The 14665-nt window shown below is 43.4% G+C and overlaps 1 protein-coding gene across 3 annotated transcripts; it reads right to left on the bottom strand.

Annotated features, from left to right (window-relative positions):
* Positions 1-105: 105 nt before the first annotated feature.
* dab2 (DAB adaptor protein 2) lies at positions 106-9293 on the bottom strand. Of its 3 annotated transcripts, none has more exons than XM_053447706.1 (15): positions 8646-9293; positions 6052-6330; positions 5812-5951; positions 5378-5476; positions 5147-5278; positions 4650-4733; positions 4356-4382; positions 4223-4273; positions 4049-4111; positions 2361-2963; positions 1706-1835; positions 973-1611; positions 665-867; positions 478-567; positions 106-394 (listed from the first exon to the last, which is right to left on the bottom strand). In XM_053447706.1, exons 2-14 carry the CDS (start codon positions 6194-6196, stop codon positions 496-498), a joined length of 2388 nt encoding a protein of 795 aa, XP_053303681.1. In that variant the 5' UTR covers positions 6197-6330; positions 8646-9293; the 3' UTR covers positions 106-394; positions 478-495. The 3 variants fall into 3 exon arrangements, with proteins under 3 accessions (XP_053303681.1, XP_053303682.1, XP_053303683.1); XM_053447707.1 differs by having other exon boundaries at positions 6052-6327; XM_053447708.1 differs by lacking the exon at positions 2361-2963 and having other exon boundaries at positions 8646-9176.
* Positions 9294-14665: the final 5372 nt, after the last annotated feature.

Raw genomic sequence — 14665 nt, 5'->3', positions numbered from 1 at the left:
TAGCAGTATATCTGCCTGATAGCTGAAGCCAATTGGAAAGCAATTAGCTGCTGAGTCACTTTCTCAATCTGAGGGAAACAAGGAAGTTGTCACCACTTTGCAGCATCATGGTTGAATTATTTTATTTCTTTAATACACACAGCTTCAGCAGTGAGCCTCTTTTGACATATATTCACACACACACATACACACACACACACACCTTGTTTCTATCTTCAGCAGATCATGACACAACATTTACTTCTCAGATCAGTGGTCTTCAAAAATAAGGGCACTACTGATTGGATAGAAATAAAACATCAGGGAAAAGAGTTTGTTGGATTGTCTCGGGCATTGTCTCGGGCTGATTGTCCCAAAGGTGGGACGTGAAGATCTCCGTTTTCCATTTAATCCTCTGTGAGAAAAGAAAAGAAAACTGTGAAAATTGTCACCAACTAAAGCAGACGAAGTGAGATAAGAAGTTAGGAAAACACCTACCTGGCAATAAAGTTGCGGTCAAGCAAAGGGGTTTCCAAAGGGATCCCCGAAAGCAGCCGTTGAACCAGATGTCTGACCAACAGTGGCCATCTGTTGTAAGATAAAGTAAAACATGACACATGAAAACATAATTACTACAAGCTGCTTGTTATTGTATAAATATGACTCTAGGTGAATATCTCCGTACCAAAGTTACAGGCGGCCCCCCGAACAGACTCGGGTTTGGAGACCCAAATGCTTCATCGAACATGTCCTGATTGAGGCCTTGTCCCTGGGCTGGTGCTGAGTTATTTGAGATGGAGGCCGAGGAGAAGGCATCGAGGAGCCCAGCATTAAAGCTTGGAGCTGGAGCTGCAGCAGGAGCAGGAGCAGGAGCGGGTTTGGGGACATCTGAGCAAACACAATACAACAGAGGACAAAATTAGAGACAAATCTAAGGGTCATTCAAACACCAACTGGTACAGTTGATCTCCATGTGTTAGTCCACTGGTTTACCATTAATTGCTGACATTTGTTGGATATCAAAGTCATCATGATCTGCAACATCCTGAGCCAGGCCCACTTTATTGGAAAAGTATTGATCGAAAGACCCTGGCTCACTGCTGATGGGGGCCGGAGCAGAGTTGGTCCCGAGCTCCCCTTTCCTCGCTGGGATGGCTGGAGGCTTGGCAATCTGGAAGTCCTTGAACATGTCCTTTCCACACTTCTTCTCTTTATCGCCGAGAGGGTCCAAAGCTGTGAAGGCGCTGTTCTCTACCTTTGGAGGGGCCTCTTTTACTGGTGGCCTGGGAGGGGGGCGCGACGGACCTTGCTGCTCGCCCATCGCAGAGAACTGGCCTGCGTGGAAAGGATTGGTCATTGCAGGCTGACCCCAACCTGGAGCTCCGAGTTGGCCAGGTGGTGGAGGCTGGCCCCAGGCGTGGGGCGGGACGCCAAACTGTGATGGCACTGGCTGGCCCCAGGCTGTGGGTGGTATGGGTAGACCGCCGAAGGCCGACGGCTGTGGGAAGTTAGGCAGAGGGCCTGGAGCGGTCATTCCTGGCATTTGGAACATGGAGGGCGCTGTAGTGGGGGCTCCCCACATGCCTGCAGCAGGGATACTTGTGGTAGCTGGAGGACTTAGATGAAGATTCCCTGAATGAGGAAAGAACCGAATATAGAAATTAAGAGGGAATGAAAAATATAGCCTGGGAAATACATTTGCATAAGTTGCCCTCTTGTGTGTTACCCAGGGCAGCTAAGGAGGAGGGAGCGGAGTTGGCAGGTGCACTGCTGAAAAAGTCACTTGGGCCAGATGAACCCTCAGATGGAGCAGGAGCAGCAAACAGCTCTGCTCCAAACAGGTCACTGGATGCAGACTAGTCCCATAAAATACAACACAAATATGAAGCAACATGGCAAATATACATGGTTACTCATAAACCGCAGTAACAAATACTTTACTATAAATATGTATATGTCAGAAATATATACTATCTACCTGAAAACTGATACAAACGCATGCTTTTTCACTCACCATTGTTTTTTTCACTGTAGCATGAATGTTAGAAAAGGGATTGTGAGCAGAGGAAACAGAGAGAAGTTGATTAAAAGTTAAAGTGTCATTCACCAAAGCCAGTTAGAGAAGCACGTGACCACCTGAGCATGCATGAAGACAGAACGGATCCAAACAACGAGGCCCCTAACCGCAGGTCGAAATTACAGGCCTTGCCAATGCATTCTCCAGCATAACACGCCCTGTCTGACATCAGTGCATCACCCAATTGCTCAGTGAGAGATGTTAGCAACTACTATTTTTGTTCTCTTGAAAAAAAAAAAATACGTACAGACACTCCATTTTCAGGCATTGCACATGCAGCTATACTTCATCTATGAAATTTCACCTTTCCACTCCGTCGACCTCGTCCGGCCTTAGAGCTCTGCGGAGGGGGGCTTATGACAACTGAGTCCTTGCTATGGGTCACAGGGGGTTGCGGGTGAGGAGTTACGCCATTAGTAACGGGCAACGTGTCCGAAGATGAGTCAAAAAAGGGGTTTTTGGTCGAGAGGACTCCAGAGTCATTTCCGTCCATCATGGTAGTGGTGCTGCCTTGAGATATTTTGCCCCCTAGTGGCCATTGTCCGTTACTGAGAGCAAGGATCATATTCTTGCTGGTTAACCCATTCATCTGCTGACTAAGGTGTTCAGAGTTTCCATTCGAAGGACCGTTAATAATTGCCTGACTAGTGTCGCCAGCAGTGCCGTTTAGGTGACTGCTGGAGAGGAATACCTGGGGATTATCAGGTGATTTAGAGAGGGGGTCGTCTTTGAAAGGGTCACTGACTGGAGTTGGGAAATAACCAAAGGTGGAGGAAAATGGATTCTCTGTGTGGGAATACAGCCCATGGTCAGGATCATAGGACGTTACAAAGGAGCTCCCCTTTATGCAATTCTGATTGCTGTCAACTTCAGCGGAAAAGTCCAGCAAGAGAATATCATTTGAGTCCTGGTTAACATGTGAGGGACAGTGGGAGAGAAAAAAAAGGATTTATAAATCATGTCTGCAAAAAGGAGGTAAACATATGTGTTATCACAATGAAAAGCGAATCACATGGTGTGAGAGGATGTTAAGATTTAAACCTGCTACCTGAATATTTCTTATAAGTCTTAATTTGAAATTGATGGAATGGAATTTACTTTCTTCCAGCTTGGAAATTTAAGTGACCGAATACTGTCGAAAACAGCAAGGTAGTCAGCACTAGCAACTTGACCTTAAAGGGATAGTTCACCCAAAAATGAAAATCACCACTATGCCAATAGAGGGGTGGAGTGTTTGAGTCCACAAAACAGCATGGAAGCCAAATCCAATACAAATGAAGTAAATAGTATACTTAACAACTCTGAAAAAAGAAAACTGGGCCACGTATGCTATTTAACAACTGAACTATCCCTTTAAAACTCAAGAAGGAGTGCTGTCACAACAGTGCTGCAAAAGCAATACCAGTATTGACCTGAGGGGGTCCCCAAATTCAACAAAAATATTCAGTTTTAAGTTGCTTTCAGACAAACGCTGAACACCGGAGAAAGTCCGGACCCCTTTTTGGAAGACCTTCTCCAGATATCATGTCTGAAAACATCTTTAAATTCAACTTGTAGCAGCTTTAAAAGGTTTGATGAACAACAATGAGATTGGTAAACATGAAGAATAAACTCAATTCTTAAGAAAGTTGTTTGCCCTAATCCTAAAATTGCCAATTTATACATAAGAATGATATTGAACACAAAACTTAGATCTTTTAAGAATTGAGTTTACTCACACAGACACAAACAAAAGAATGATCTGCTGAGATTATTTAGTGGAGCACATAGCAAAACTGATTTCTACCATTGCACCTACTGTATCAATATTATCACTTATTTTCTGCTGGCTAAAAACTCTTGCTATAGAGAAAACACTGGATAAAAACCCTATTGTAATGATTCAGATGTGTTAAAAGAACACACAGTAAGTATAAGACTGTTTATACAGTATAATTCCAGTACGTGGTGGATATAGGGGACATTTGACACTGTGGCAGGCACCACACTTACATTTGGAGCCTGGATGTCTGGGGGGGTTGACATGTCTCCAAAAAGGTCAAGCTGCTCCACTGGCTGGATGTCAAAAAGAAACAGAAACATACTGTATTTATCCAGCTACTAAAACCACCATAACAGTGATACGTTCATCCATACTGGGCTTTAAAACAGAGCAGGAACTCTTACTTGGGTAGTTTTTACTTGACTTTCCATATTTAACAAGGCATCGTTTCCATTCTGAAACAAAACAGAAATGAAATTAAGGTTGAATTAAGGGAGCGAACTATTTGAAGAAAATCAAGTTCTTCCAAGAGCTTACCTCAACCACCCCAGTGCCATTTTCACCCTGTAAACACAAGTAGACTGTTAATGATTGTACTTATTTTCGTAATTTCCTGAGCCGTGTGTCATTCATGTCGTCTCATGGGAAGATGTGATTCCCTGAGAGAGCACAGAGAGGCAGTGTTGAGGTATATACAGTGTTTCCCGTCAGTCCTCCCACATGAACACATAAAAGCTTTTCAGAAAGAAAATGTTCTCACTGTCCAACTCTTGAAAAAAGAAAAAAAGCAACTTTTTCCAGTGTGAAGTGAAAAGCTCCTGAGCCGCTCACCTTCTGTGAGGCCTCTGCCTCCTTCTTCCTGACGTTGAAAATGACCTGGAAGAGATCTTTCAGATCAATCACCAGCGGCTCTGCCTGTTGGGGTTGAAAATAACAGACAGCACAGAGTCAAACGCCTGTAACAGAGTGGGAATACATGATATTGTGCTGTGGTGTTTATCATGAGAAACTATGTTGAATCCTTTTTAAAACAGTTCAACATTAAACGTTCACTTTTTGTTGTTGTTTTGGTGGGCTGTTATTTTTTTCATACATTACTTTGCGGTTATTTTAGGAATTTCGTTTTGCGAATTCATTTATGTGTGTGCACAGGCGTAAGTGCGGTTTCCCCCCCCTTTTGTTTCCTTTTCCTTTTCCATTTCCCCCCATTTTTCCTTCTTCCTTCCCCGATCTTTTCTCATAATATTCACAAGAGTCCTGTCAGAGCGGTGTTGCGGTGTCCCAGGTCAGCAGAGTTTATCGGCTGTGTGTTTGGCACTGAGTGTTACCTGTTGTCCAGTCTTGATGGCGAAGAACTGATGCTGTCCCTCGGCACCACACACATATCCAAACGCCCTATTGTCCGTCACATCTCTGGCGATGAAGGAGATCTTGTTCACCACGTGTTCTTGTTCAATCACCTGTGTGAGGAGGTTATAGTGTAAATTAACACTGAAAACAAAATCTCAGGATCTCCAGTGTTTGATCTGAGAGACGTGGAGGGAAACGGTCAGACTCACCCCAGACTTCTCATCGATGATCTTTATTCCCGACATGGAAATGTTGACCCAGATCCTCTGTTTGTGTTTACCCTGGGTCCGGGCAGCTACTGCCATGCCCTGGAATAAAAAGGGTTTTTAAAAGACATATAAGCAAACCAAGCATGAGAAGATTTGAAGTGCTGCAAGTTCCTGCACAATGTCGCCCTCTGCAGGAAGACCACATCATCAGCAAACATGGTTCCAAATGTGGGAAGCAGGCTTGGAATTGAATCAGCAACATTTTTCAAATGCAGGTAACAGTAGGATATGTGCATGTTTTTCTAATTGACTATGATACCCTCCAAACGGATGTCACGATTAACTGAAAACATCACAGACACCACCTTTATATATCCATTCTCCTCATACTTTTAGGATTCTTAAAGCTAGTAGAGCAATGTCTCAGGCTGCACCTTAAGTTTCATCATGGAGTCCTGGCACATCTTATCTCCCCGGGCCTCTGGGACGTCATCAATGCCGATCAGTTTGGCCTTGTACCTCACGCCATCCCCTTGAAACCTGCCCAGCAGGTACTCATCTGTCTTCTCTGGAGCTGTTAAAAAGAAAAAATCAAGACAAGTGGGATTTTTGTCGGATCTTAGTTTAAAATAGAAGAAGGTATGATCATGAGTGTGATTTCTTTCACCATTCACCTTTCTTCTTCTCTCTCTTGAACGGGACCTTGGATGTGGCCGAAGCAGGGGAGGCCGGCGGAGTGCTGGAGGTCGAGCCTGCGTATGGGGAGGTGGCGCCGGCATCGGCAGGGACGGGCACGCTGTTCGCCACCTCGGCTGACATGGCGGGGAGTGAGCCTCACTGGACGAGTGGACGGTCAGGCAAGGTAGAGCGGACAGAGGCGTTCTCAGCGGCAGTGAGGTCAAAGGGAGCAGATGACTCAACACCCACACATGCTTCTCTTTTTTATTTGTCTGCTGGAGAAAAAAGTGAAGTGGGGACAGTATGGGAAGTGAGGAAGAAAAGGGAGAATACGCAATAATTCCTGGTGTTGGACTGTAAATAACTAGAATTAAAATACTTTTTTTGTGATGTGCAGCTAATTTTCTCAGAATCATATTCCTTTAATAATCCACAGTAAACATTTACAACCTCAGAAACATCCTTCAGAGGGAGATGCATAACAGAACACATGACCAATAAAACATCATGGCCTCATGCGGACACAAGCACAGAAAACCCACACTTTAACCCAGCTTTATACAAGCTGGGCAAGTTGTTCAGCCTCGTAAAGGAGTAAACTTCCCGAAATACGCTGACCTCCTCATAAATGTACATGAATCACATCACTGAACTCTTTATTTATCTCACATGGAATAAGTCAGTATCACTGCAGATGCGAGGGATGAACAAAGGAAAACACATTATGCAAATCATACGGCCACATCATGTGATGCATTACCCCGTAAAAATCCAGTGAGCTGTGCAAAGCTGCGGCTCGAACAAGCGACATGCTAATCATATGTATCTGCACATCCACAATAATATCATCAATTTAAGTGACGGCCACAAAAGAATGTGCAGGGAAGTCAAGGCATGGGTCACAGATTCACCTACTTCTTCCTAGCTACGATAAAACTCAACAATATTGATATTTCAATATCACCATTTGCTCACTTCATAAATAAAACCATCACAAGAAAATGCTGACAATCACACAAATTCAGACTGGGAAAAATAAGCCACAAACGAGTCCTGCTCTGCACAAGGGACGTACATACCTTCAACACCACATCCACCGGCTACCCTGGCTCAACTACCGGTGGAATGAGGTTGTGAGTAGTGTGGGACGAGACCAAAGGTTGTCAGTGGGCAAAGGTTGAGCAATTACCTGAGGTTAATCTTACGCTAGCGAAGCAAGAGGTCCCGTGATGCCCAGCTAACTATAAACAGAAATTGGAGCCTCGGGAATGATAATTTACTCATAATGTTGTCATTATGAAGACGCCTATACGAGCTCTCATTGTACTGGACACAATGGCGACGTGGAATCATGAGAAAGTGCAAATGCACCTGTGTGATCGTGCAAATTCTGGATTGTTTTCCTCGAAAAGACAGAACAACTGTCAAAAACACTGCGGTTGTTCATGATGGATGAATCCAGCAGGCCATTAATTTGAGTTATAAAGGAAATGAGAGCTGAACAGGATGAGATAACACGTGTGAACGTCCAGGTCAACGAGGGCTTCCCAGTTAGGTTGCATACTAGGATTATACAATTATGCAGGAACTGTAAAATCAAAACCAAGGCTGAGGAGATAGTGTTTCTGGAAATGTTTTTGTAATGGAGAAATCACCTTTTTTTGGATTGCAGCTATTGTACAGCTGAGTTGTAAAACAATAAAAGCTTCATTTTATATTTTGGTGGCAGTTTTAATTTGAGGGAGAGAAGCAGTGTAAGCAAGCGTGAAAAAACAAGACCGTAAACACTTGTTGATGCTCCATTTACACGATCAGGACACATGACTGCACTCGTCCAGTCAGGGCAGTGGTGTCCGAGTCCCACTCACTGGGGGGAAAGGGATAATAAAAATCTGCAAAGCGTTAGCACTTCATTGCAGATTTTAGTTAAAGGGTTACTTTTTTTAACAAGAGGCCTTCCCAGCTCCCGCATTAAGGTTTGTTTGTTTAACAGCAATCCAGCCAGTGTCAGAAAAAAGAAAGAAAACCTTAGGCTACAGGAACAAGTGGGAATTCTTCTTTGTCAGCAGAACGGCTGCAGAGCAAGAGGCAGAAATGTCACAATCCAGGGCCGTCAGGAAACGTAAACTAGTGCACATCTGGAGGAAATCAGGGAATGACTCAGTCTGCGAGTGAATGAGATGGTGAAATACCACAGGCCCACTGTGGACAGGGAGCATGCCAGCACTTTCACACTGAACACAACTGGAATATCAGATCAGATGCACATTCAAACTCACAAGTGTAGAATAGATTTTAAAGGGGGAAAAAACGTTATTTGGCTTAAGCAGTGATTTGAAAAAGGGCAAACCCACTGGGAAAGTGTTTGTTATTTCTGCAGCGGAGACAGGAACAGACCCAGGATCTGAGTCACTGATGAGACAGAAACAGCGAATAAAGTTGGAATGATGCGCCGCGGTGAAGTCGGTTCGAGGGCTGAAACTCAACTTTCTCAAACTTACGTGCGAGTCACACCGCGGATCTCGCACGCGCACCACGAACGAATCCCAAGTTTACGCACGGATGGTAAAACACAACACAAACACGGTACCTGTGTGAATGCGCGCAGAGGAGGGATGGTGGGCTCCTGCTGTCCGTCTTGTGGGACTCGCTGCTTGTGGCTTGATTTTTTTCGCGTGTGGTTCCCGTGATGCCTCCGCGGCCCCCGGTGCGAAGTGAGCAGTAACACAAAAAAAAAGGAATCAAAGCCAGCTTCGGGAAAACGAAGCAGGAGTCAGATGTTTTCCGCTCAATGCAGCGGACAGAAAGCAGGGACTGCTGCTGAGAGCTGCCCGGGTTAACCCCTTCCCTCCCTGACGCACACAGACCAACTCACAGTCCGCACATTTCCACTGGGAGAGGGGCGGTCTCTTCACGTGGAAGAAAACATCACCAGTCCTGCTCAATTTAAGTGGGTCATGAACATTTCCCCCAAAAAACATACAGCACACTCTTTGACAATAGTGGTCTGTTCTCTATACTCTACATCACACACACACACACACACACACACCACAGAATGAATTTTTCTTTGGGGGCCAGGAGTCGTTCCTTTGGTTTGGATGACTCCACTGGGTGATGTAAGGTTTGCAGTTGTTGACTTGTCACCGGAGATACGGGCCACTTCAGGTAAAGAAGTGGGGTTCCTGTGCAAAATGAATGTTAGCCCGACAGGGATGGTTCACCCAAAAATGAAAATTCACTGATCATCTACCCACTGCTGTGCCGATGGAGGGTGGGGCGAAGGGTGTGAGTCCCAAACCCACTTTTGGGAGTTTGAGGTGGGAACAGAGTTGCAGCAAAATCCAATACAGCTGAAGTAAATGGGGACCACTTCTTAAAAAGTAAAAAAAACACCAGAAACAAACTGTTGGTCATGTGGTGTCATCCAAGTGTCCGGAAGCCCACCCCATGTTTTCAGCCTATAACTCCAAACGTGGTGTGGATGATACCGTTTGGAGTCCAATTTGAATCACCGGACTTACGTGCCCCACTTGTTAAATAGCAAATGTGGCTAAGTTTTCTTTTTTTTGCAGAGATGTTAAATTATCTATATCCTATAAGTAATCCCAAGTACCTCTTTACGTTAAGGTTTTCGTGCTGTATCTGTGCAAAGCAAATGTCACTTAATGAAGTATTCTAAATGTAAATAAGGCCGGGGACGGAAATGTGTTGCTCTGCTTCACATTGAGATGTTATGGACATTATCACTAATGTGGGCCAATTCTTTACTTTCTTCCATGTACTTCACGGACATATTTGTGCCTCTTCTCTGTGCATGAGTCTCCCTCTTCTTTACGCCGTGTAACATATGTTGTGTTTGATAGATACAGAACAAGTGTTATATTCCATTCAGGTAGAAATCTGTCTTGATATCTGAAAGCCCGAGCTCCATTATGTAAAATGTGTGTATTTTTAGGGAGTAAACATGAAAAGCTCGCAGAAAAAGAAATACTCAGTTAAATAACAGATACCTGAAAAATGTACTTGAGCACTCTAACAAAGTATTTGCCCTTCGTTACTTCCCACCAAATAGGTGGGCCATGTGGTAAATGGTGAATGGCCCAAATAGCACAAAACAAATATGGGCCACCTTTGGCACCTTTGTGGTTAACATGCGGTATTGCCATGGCCTTCTTGTGGCCCAGATCTGGCAAACAGGAGCAGACCGCCCAAGTCTCATCACTCCATGTGATATGTGGACTGGGTGACAGTGTGGTAGTGTGATCAATTTGAGTTTGGGTGTTTTCTTTCTCCAGTAGAATTTGCTTGTTATGAAGTTTGGTAATCCAACATATTAGTGGTGGGCTGTGTCTGAATAGAATAGTAGATTTTTGGCAATACAGAGATTAGTTAGAAAATAGTAAGCCAGACAGATATTTCCCTCATATATTTTTGTCACTGCTGCTCTCAATTGGCCAAAAATGTATTTACTGCAGCTTTAATTTTCAATTAATCAAGTCCCTTCTCACAGGCCAAATGGAAGTATACGGTGAAAGTTGTCAGCTTGCATTGTTATTGTTTGCTGAAACAAAATATCTTTCAGCATAAATTTTATTAAAAGTGAAATATGAGACTTCATTTGAAACATGTGGTTGTCGTCTGCGAAAGCTGCAGAAGGTAGAAAATGGGCTTGACTGAGATGAAGCAAAGATCCTTTGTTGCTCAATGAGTGTAGCCAAATATTCTACTGTCAGTAATAAATGTAAATCTATGACTTTATCCTTCCTCCTCCACAACACCGGGTGACATTCAAATTATAAAACTATAACAAGGGTAAACAGCTAAACACAGAGTTCAACAAGTATCTTAAAATGAAATGCAGGAGTAAGGGGATAGAAGGACCTAAGCGAGGGAGGAAAGCTCCACTTTTGCTGACACATCTCTTTTTGAAAGAGCAGGCTCTACATTTCCTCTGCCGTGAACTCGTCCTGCCACAGTCAACTGACGGCTGAAAATGGGTCATCAACTTCCTCAATATAAACGTCCATTTTACCACTCACCACGCCGTGAAATGAATGGCCCATGTAATGACAGTTTTTATATTTGCTGCTCTAAACACCAGGTGCCTTTTAATAATGACTTTCCCAGGAGGAAAAAATCCTCAGGTCACACAGGAAGTGTTTTGTGTCGCGTTTGCTGAAGCACCAATGGATGTTTATTCAGGATAATGATGAGATGAAGTGTGTGGTTTGTGTCAGCAGGGGTTGGCACGCTCTGTGGACAGAAAATACAAAAGAACACACACAAGACCCGTATGTAAAAGCTAGAGTAAACATAAACACTGAGATGTGCAGCGACATGAGTAGTGATGTCAATGTGGCCTCTTCCTGTGATCTGGTTTCACTTCTCTAAATGTGCGTGTATCACAATGAATCACAGGGGACTTTAAAATCACTGATGCTAACTTAATCCCATGATGCCAGCTGATGCTGTGGTGTGTTTTGTTCAATTAATGAAATGTGTGTATATTATTACTGACATCATGAGGAGCCACAGAATCCTTCATAAGACCAAAAGATATAAGGCTTTAACTTCTTCTTCTCTTATACTCAGATTTATGATTTTATTTATTGTACCTATGTATATTTATTTGAATCTATAATAATAAAAACAACAATAATAATACAGTAATATTATATTTATTTATAGAGCACTTCTCAAAAGAAAGTGACACAGCCTCTAAAATAAAAACACAAGTTAAAATACATACGAATATTTTTAAAAGAAGAAAAAAACATTAAGCGTGAGACAGAAATTTAAGCACGACCGACCAACACATGATTAAACCGTAATTAGGTCAAATCATGGGAGGCGGTAGGATAAATGTAAGTTTTGAGCTTGGATTTAAAGGCAGCTATCAAAATCATCTCACAAGCTCTGTACCTCTTAGTATTTAACCAATAATTATGAGAAATGAACATGAAGGTTTTTATTTCACAGACGATATCTCTGCCACCATGTGTCAACCTGTTGATGCCGTGGAACTGAAACTGCCACAGAGCCGGCCATCCACAACTTGACAGCAGCAAGATGTGACAATCACATCTTCAACCCAGATCCTCGTCATAGTTACATAGTTCTGGCACCTCGCAGACGGCAGCGTGATGATTTTCTTCGGGCAAACAAAACCCCTTAATGTGTGATGTTAAAGAGATGAGCAGTGTGTAGCGGGATGAGAGTTAAGAAGCCAGAGGGATTGGGACAGAGGAAGGACGTTCTTCCTGGCTTTGCATCCTGCCTTCTGCTGACAGAGGCTGGTTTTGCTGGAGATGAGCCCCACAGAAACCAGATAATTCACTAGATGAGAGAGTCTGTTTTCCCCTACAATCACCAACCAAGGGAACTGTCTTTTACACAGCCTTTTATGGTGTTCTTTGGAAATTCAGTTGTTTAGCATGTGTTTATTCATCATATATTTATTATTCACTGTGAGTAGGGGTCATCATATACTAATGACAATAACAAAATGTGCTTTCTATTAGTCAGATTTGGAGAATGTTGAAATCTTCCTTTCAGCGATGTGTATCTCTGTTCCGTTGCATGACTGTCCGATGATCCTGAGGTCCCTTGGTTCCTTGTTCTTCTGAATGTGATTCATCGTCTGTTTAGATCCGCGCAACTTCCAGCAAAACTGCAGATGTGGACACAGGAGGACATGTCGGACATGTTCTACTTACTCATGTGGAATTTGAGTACGGACTTGAGTGTGGATTCTGGGAGGACGGGGAGAAGTTTGGGACTCCCTTCATCAAGAGTCAGATTACAGATGGCACATGAGAGGACTTATTATTATGACAGAACGCTGACAGAGACAATCTAATGGGAAGTGTCCTTTCCCTCGTTTATGACAGGAAGGACACAATCCAAACATACAGCATTCGGGGCGTGATTCCTGGAACCAGCTGCCACCACAGCCAGAACCTAAGATAGCCACTTATCTCCAGTCCATAATTGAGGTAGTCTTAGATTTTTATCCTCTCGGTTTTTTTAACTCTCAGCTGCCATCAAGGCTCTTGTCCGATTCAGTCTAAAAATACAGCATGAAGCAGGAGCGCAAGTGGCGGTGCAGGAAGCAACGTCATCATATTCTGATATTCTGAAAAGATTCGTCGGGATGTTACCGTAAATCACAGTAAAAAGAGAGGCTCTGTGAGTGTTTCCACACAGTTCCAGCCACCCCCTCCTCCCCCCCAAAAAACAGGAAGTCTTTCTAGTCAGGAGAAATATTGGCCAAGCACCTTACCTACCCTCTGGTTTCCTGAGAAAGCTGGGAGGAAACTGCAGAGCGTCTTAAAAGTGGTGACTTCAGCACATATTTGTGCCCCTCCAGCGGGCCATGACCACATAGCCCCCAGAACTACCCCATTTCTGCTCGCAGATAGAGCGAAAGAAAGAGGACAGGGCAGGCCCCACATTGACTTTCATAGACGTCAGGGAATAGTCCAACTGTGTTTATTTAAGTCAGCAGAAAATACGGGTCAAGAGTATTCTCAGCTTCACACTCTCTCAGATGGATAAAAGTGGACATTCGTCGGCCTGTCCACGCTGCTGCGGTCCTGTGTCCACGGATCAAGACTCACCTGATCATGAACAATTAGCTAGTTTGATCATAACCTTAAAAACAAATCCAGTAATGCCTATGCTGAGAAGACGTCCTTTCCCTTTTTTTGTGTCATTTACACACACTGCACTCCTTCCTCTTGAAGAACCAACAAGTGCAGACTCAGCAACAGCCTCCGAGATCACATGACAGATCATTAGGTGCAACGGTTTAAAACTTCCGGTAAATGACTCGAGGCTTGTGTTGATATATTATTTACATAAGAAAAGTGTGTGTTGGACCTGGTACAGAACTGCATTAGTGCAAACACGCAGTCCACTACATGTAGTAATTATAGTGTCTGTGTTTTGCTTCTTTCAAGATACATAAACAGGAAGACGTGGACACAAAACAAAAATACTAATGTTCGGTTCAATGTCGCCATCTTGTGGACAGAGCGTAGCACTTCAGTACGTGCACTCCTGATCAGTGTCCAAAACCCCTGTCATGCACGTAACAGTTTCTTTAATATCATTAACGTTGGCAGATAGATCAGTTAAGTACCAGCTCGAGTTCTGAGGGTCCTGTCATTCACTTTCCGAACTTCTGATGATGACCTCTATGCACCATGGACAAATCTTGTCAATGTATTACAACAGTCAAAAACTCCCTTTTCCTGCAAATATTTGCTCTGCTGTGCGATAAACTAGCCAAAACAATTGCATCATCTGGGGAACACAGAAATGAACAAATTGTCTGCAATCAGGATGAGTGTTCTTCAACTAAAAACACTAAAACATTACATGAGCTTTGTCTCTGTGTATGAACTGTGTGTATTATTTAAAAGGAACCCCAAATGTTTGTCAGCTTTTGTGAGACCAGCGTCTCCCTGCATTTCACCCTGTGCATGCTGGGATGCTTTCCAACTTCCCCTGACTCTGAGGAAGACTGAATGCATACAAATATAATACATAAAAATACATAATACTCAAATAATACTTTCCAAAAACTCCAATAATATTTACCAG

Source organism: Pleuronectes platessa, chromosome 19 (assembly GCF_947347685.1).
Source record: "Pleuronectes platessa chromosome 19, fPlePla1.1, whole genome shotgun sequence".
NCBI classification, from domain to species: domain Eukaryota; kingdom Metazoa; phylum Chordata; class Actinopteri; order Pleuronectiformes; family Pleuronectidae; genus Pleuronectes; species Pleuronectes platessa.
The sequence above is the reverse complement of the archived record's forward strand: the minus strand, read 5'-3'. Positions and strand labels throughout refer to the sequence as shown.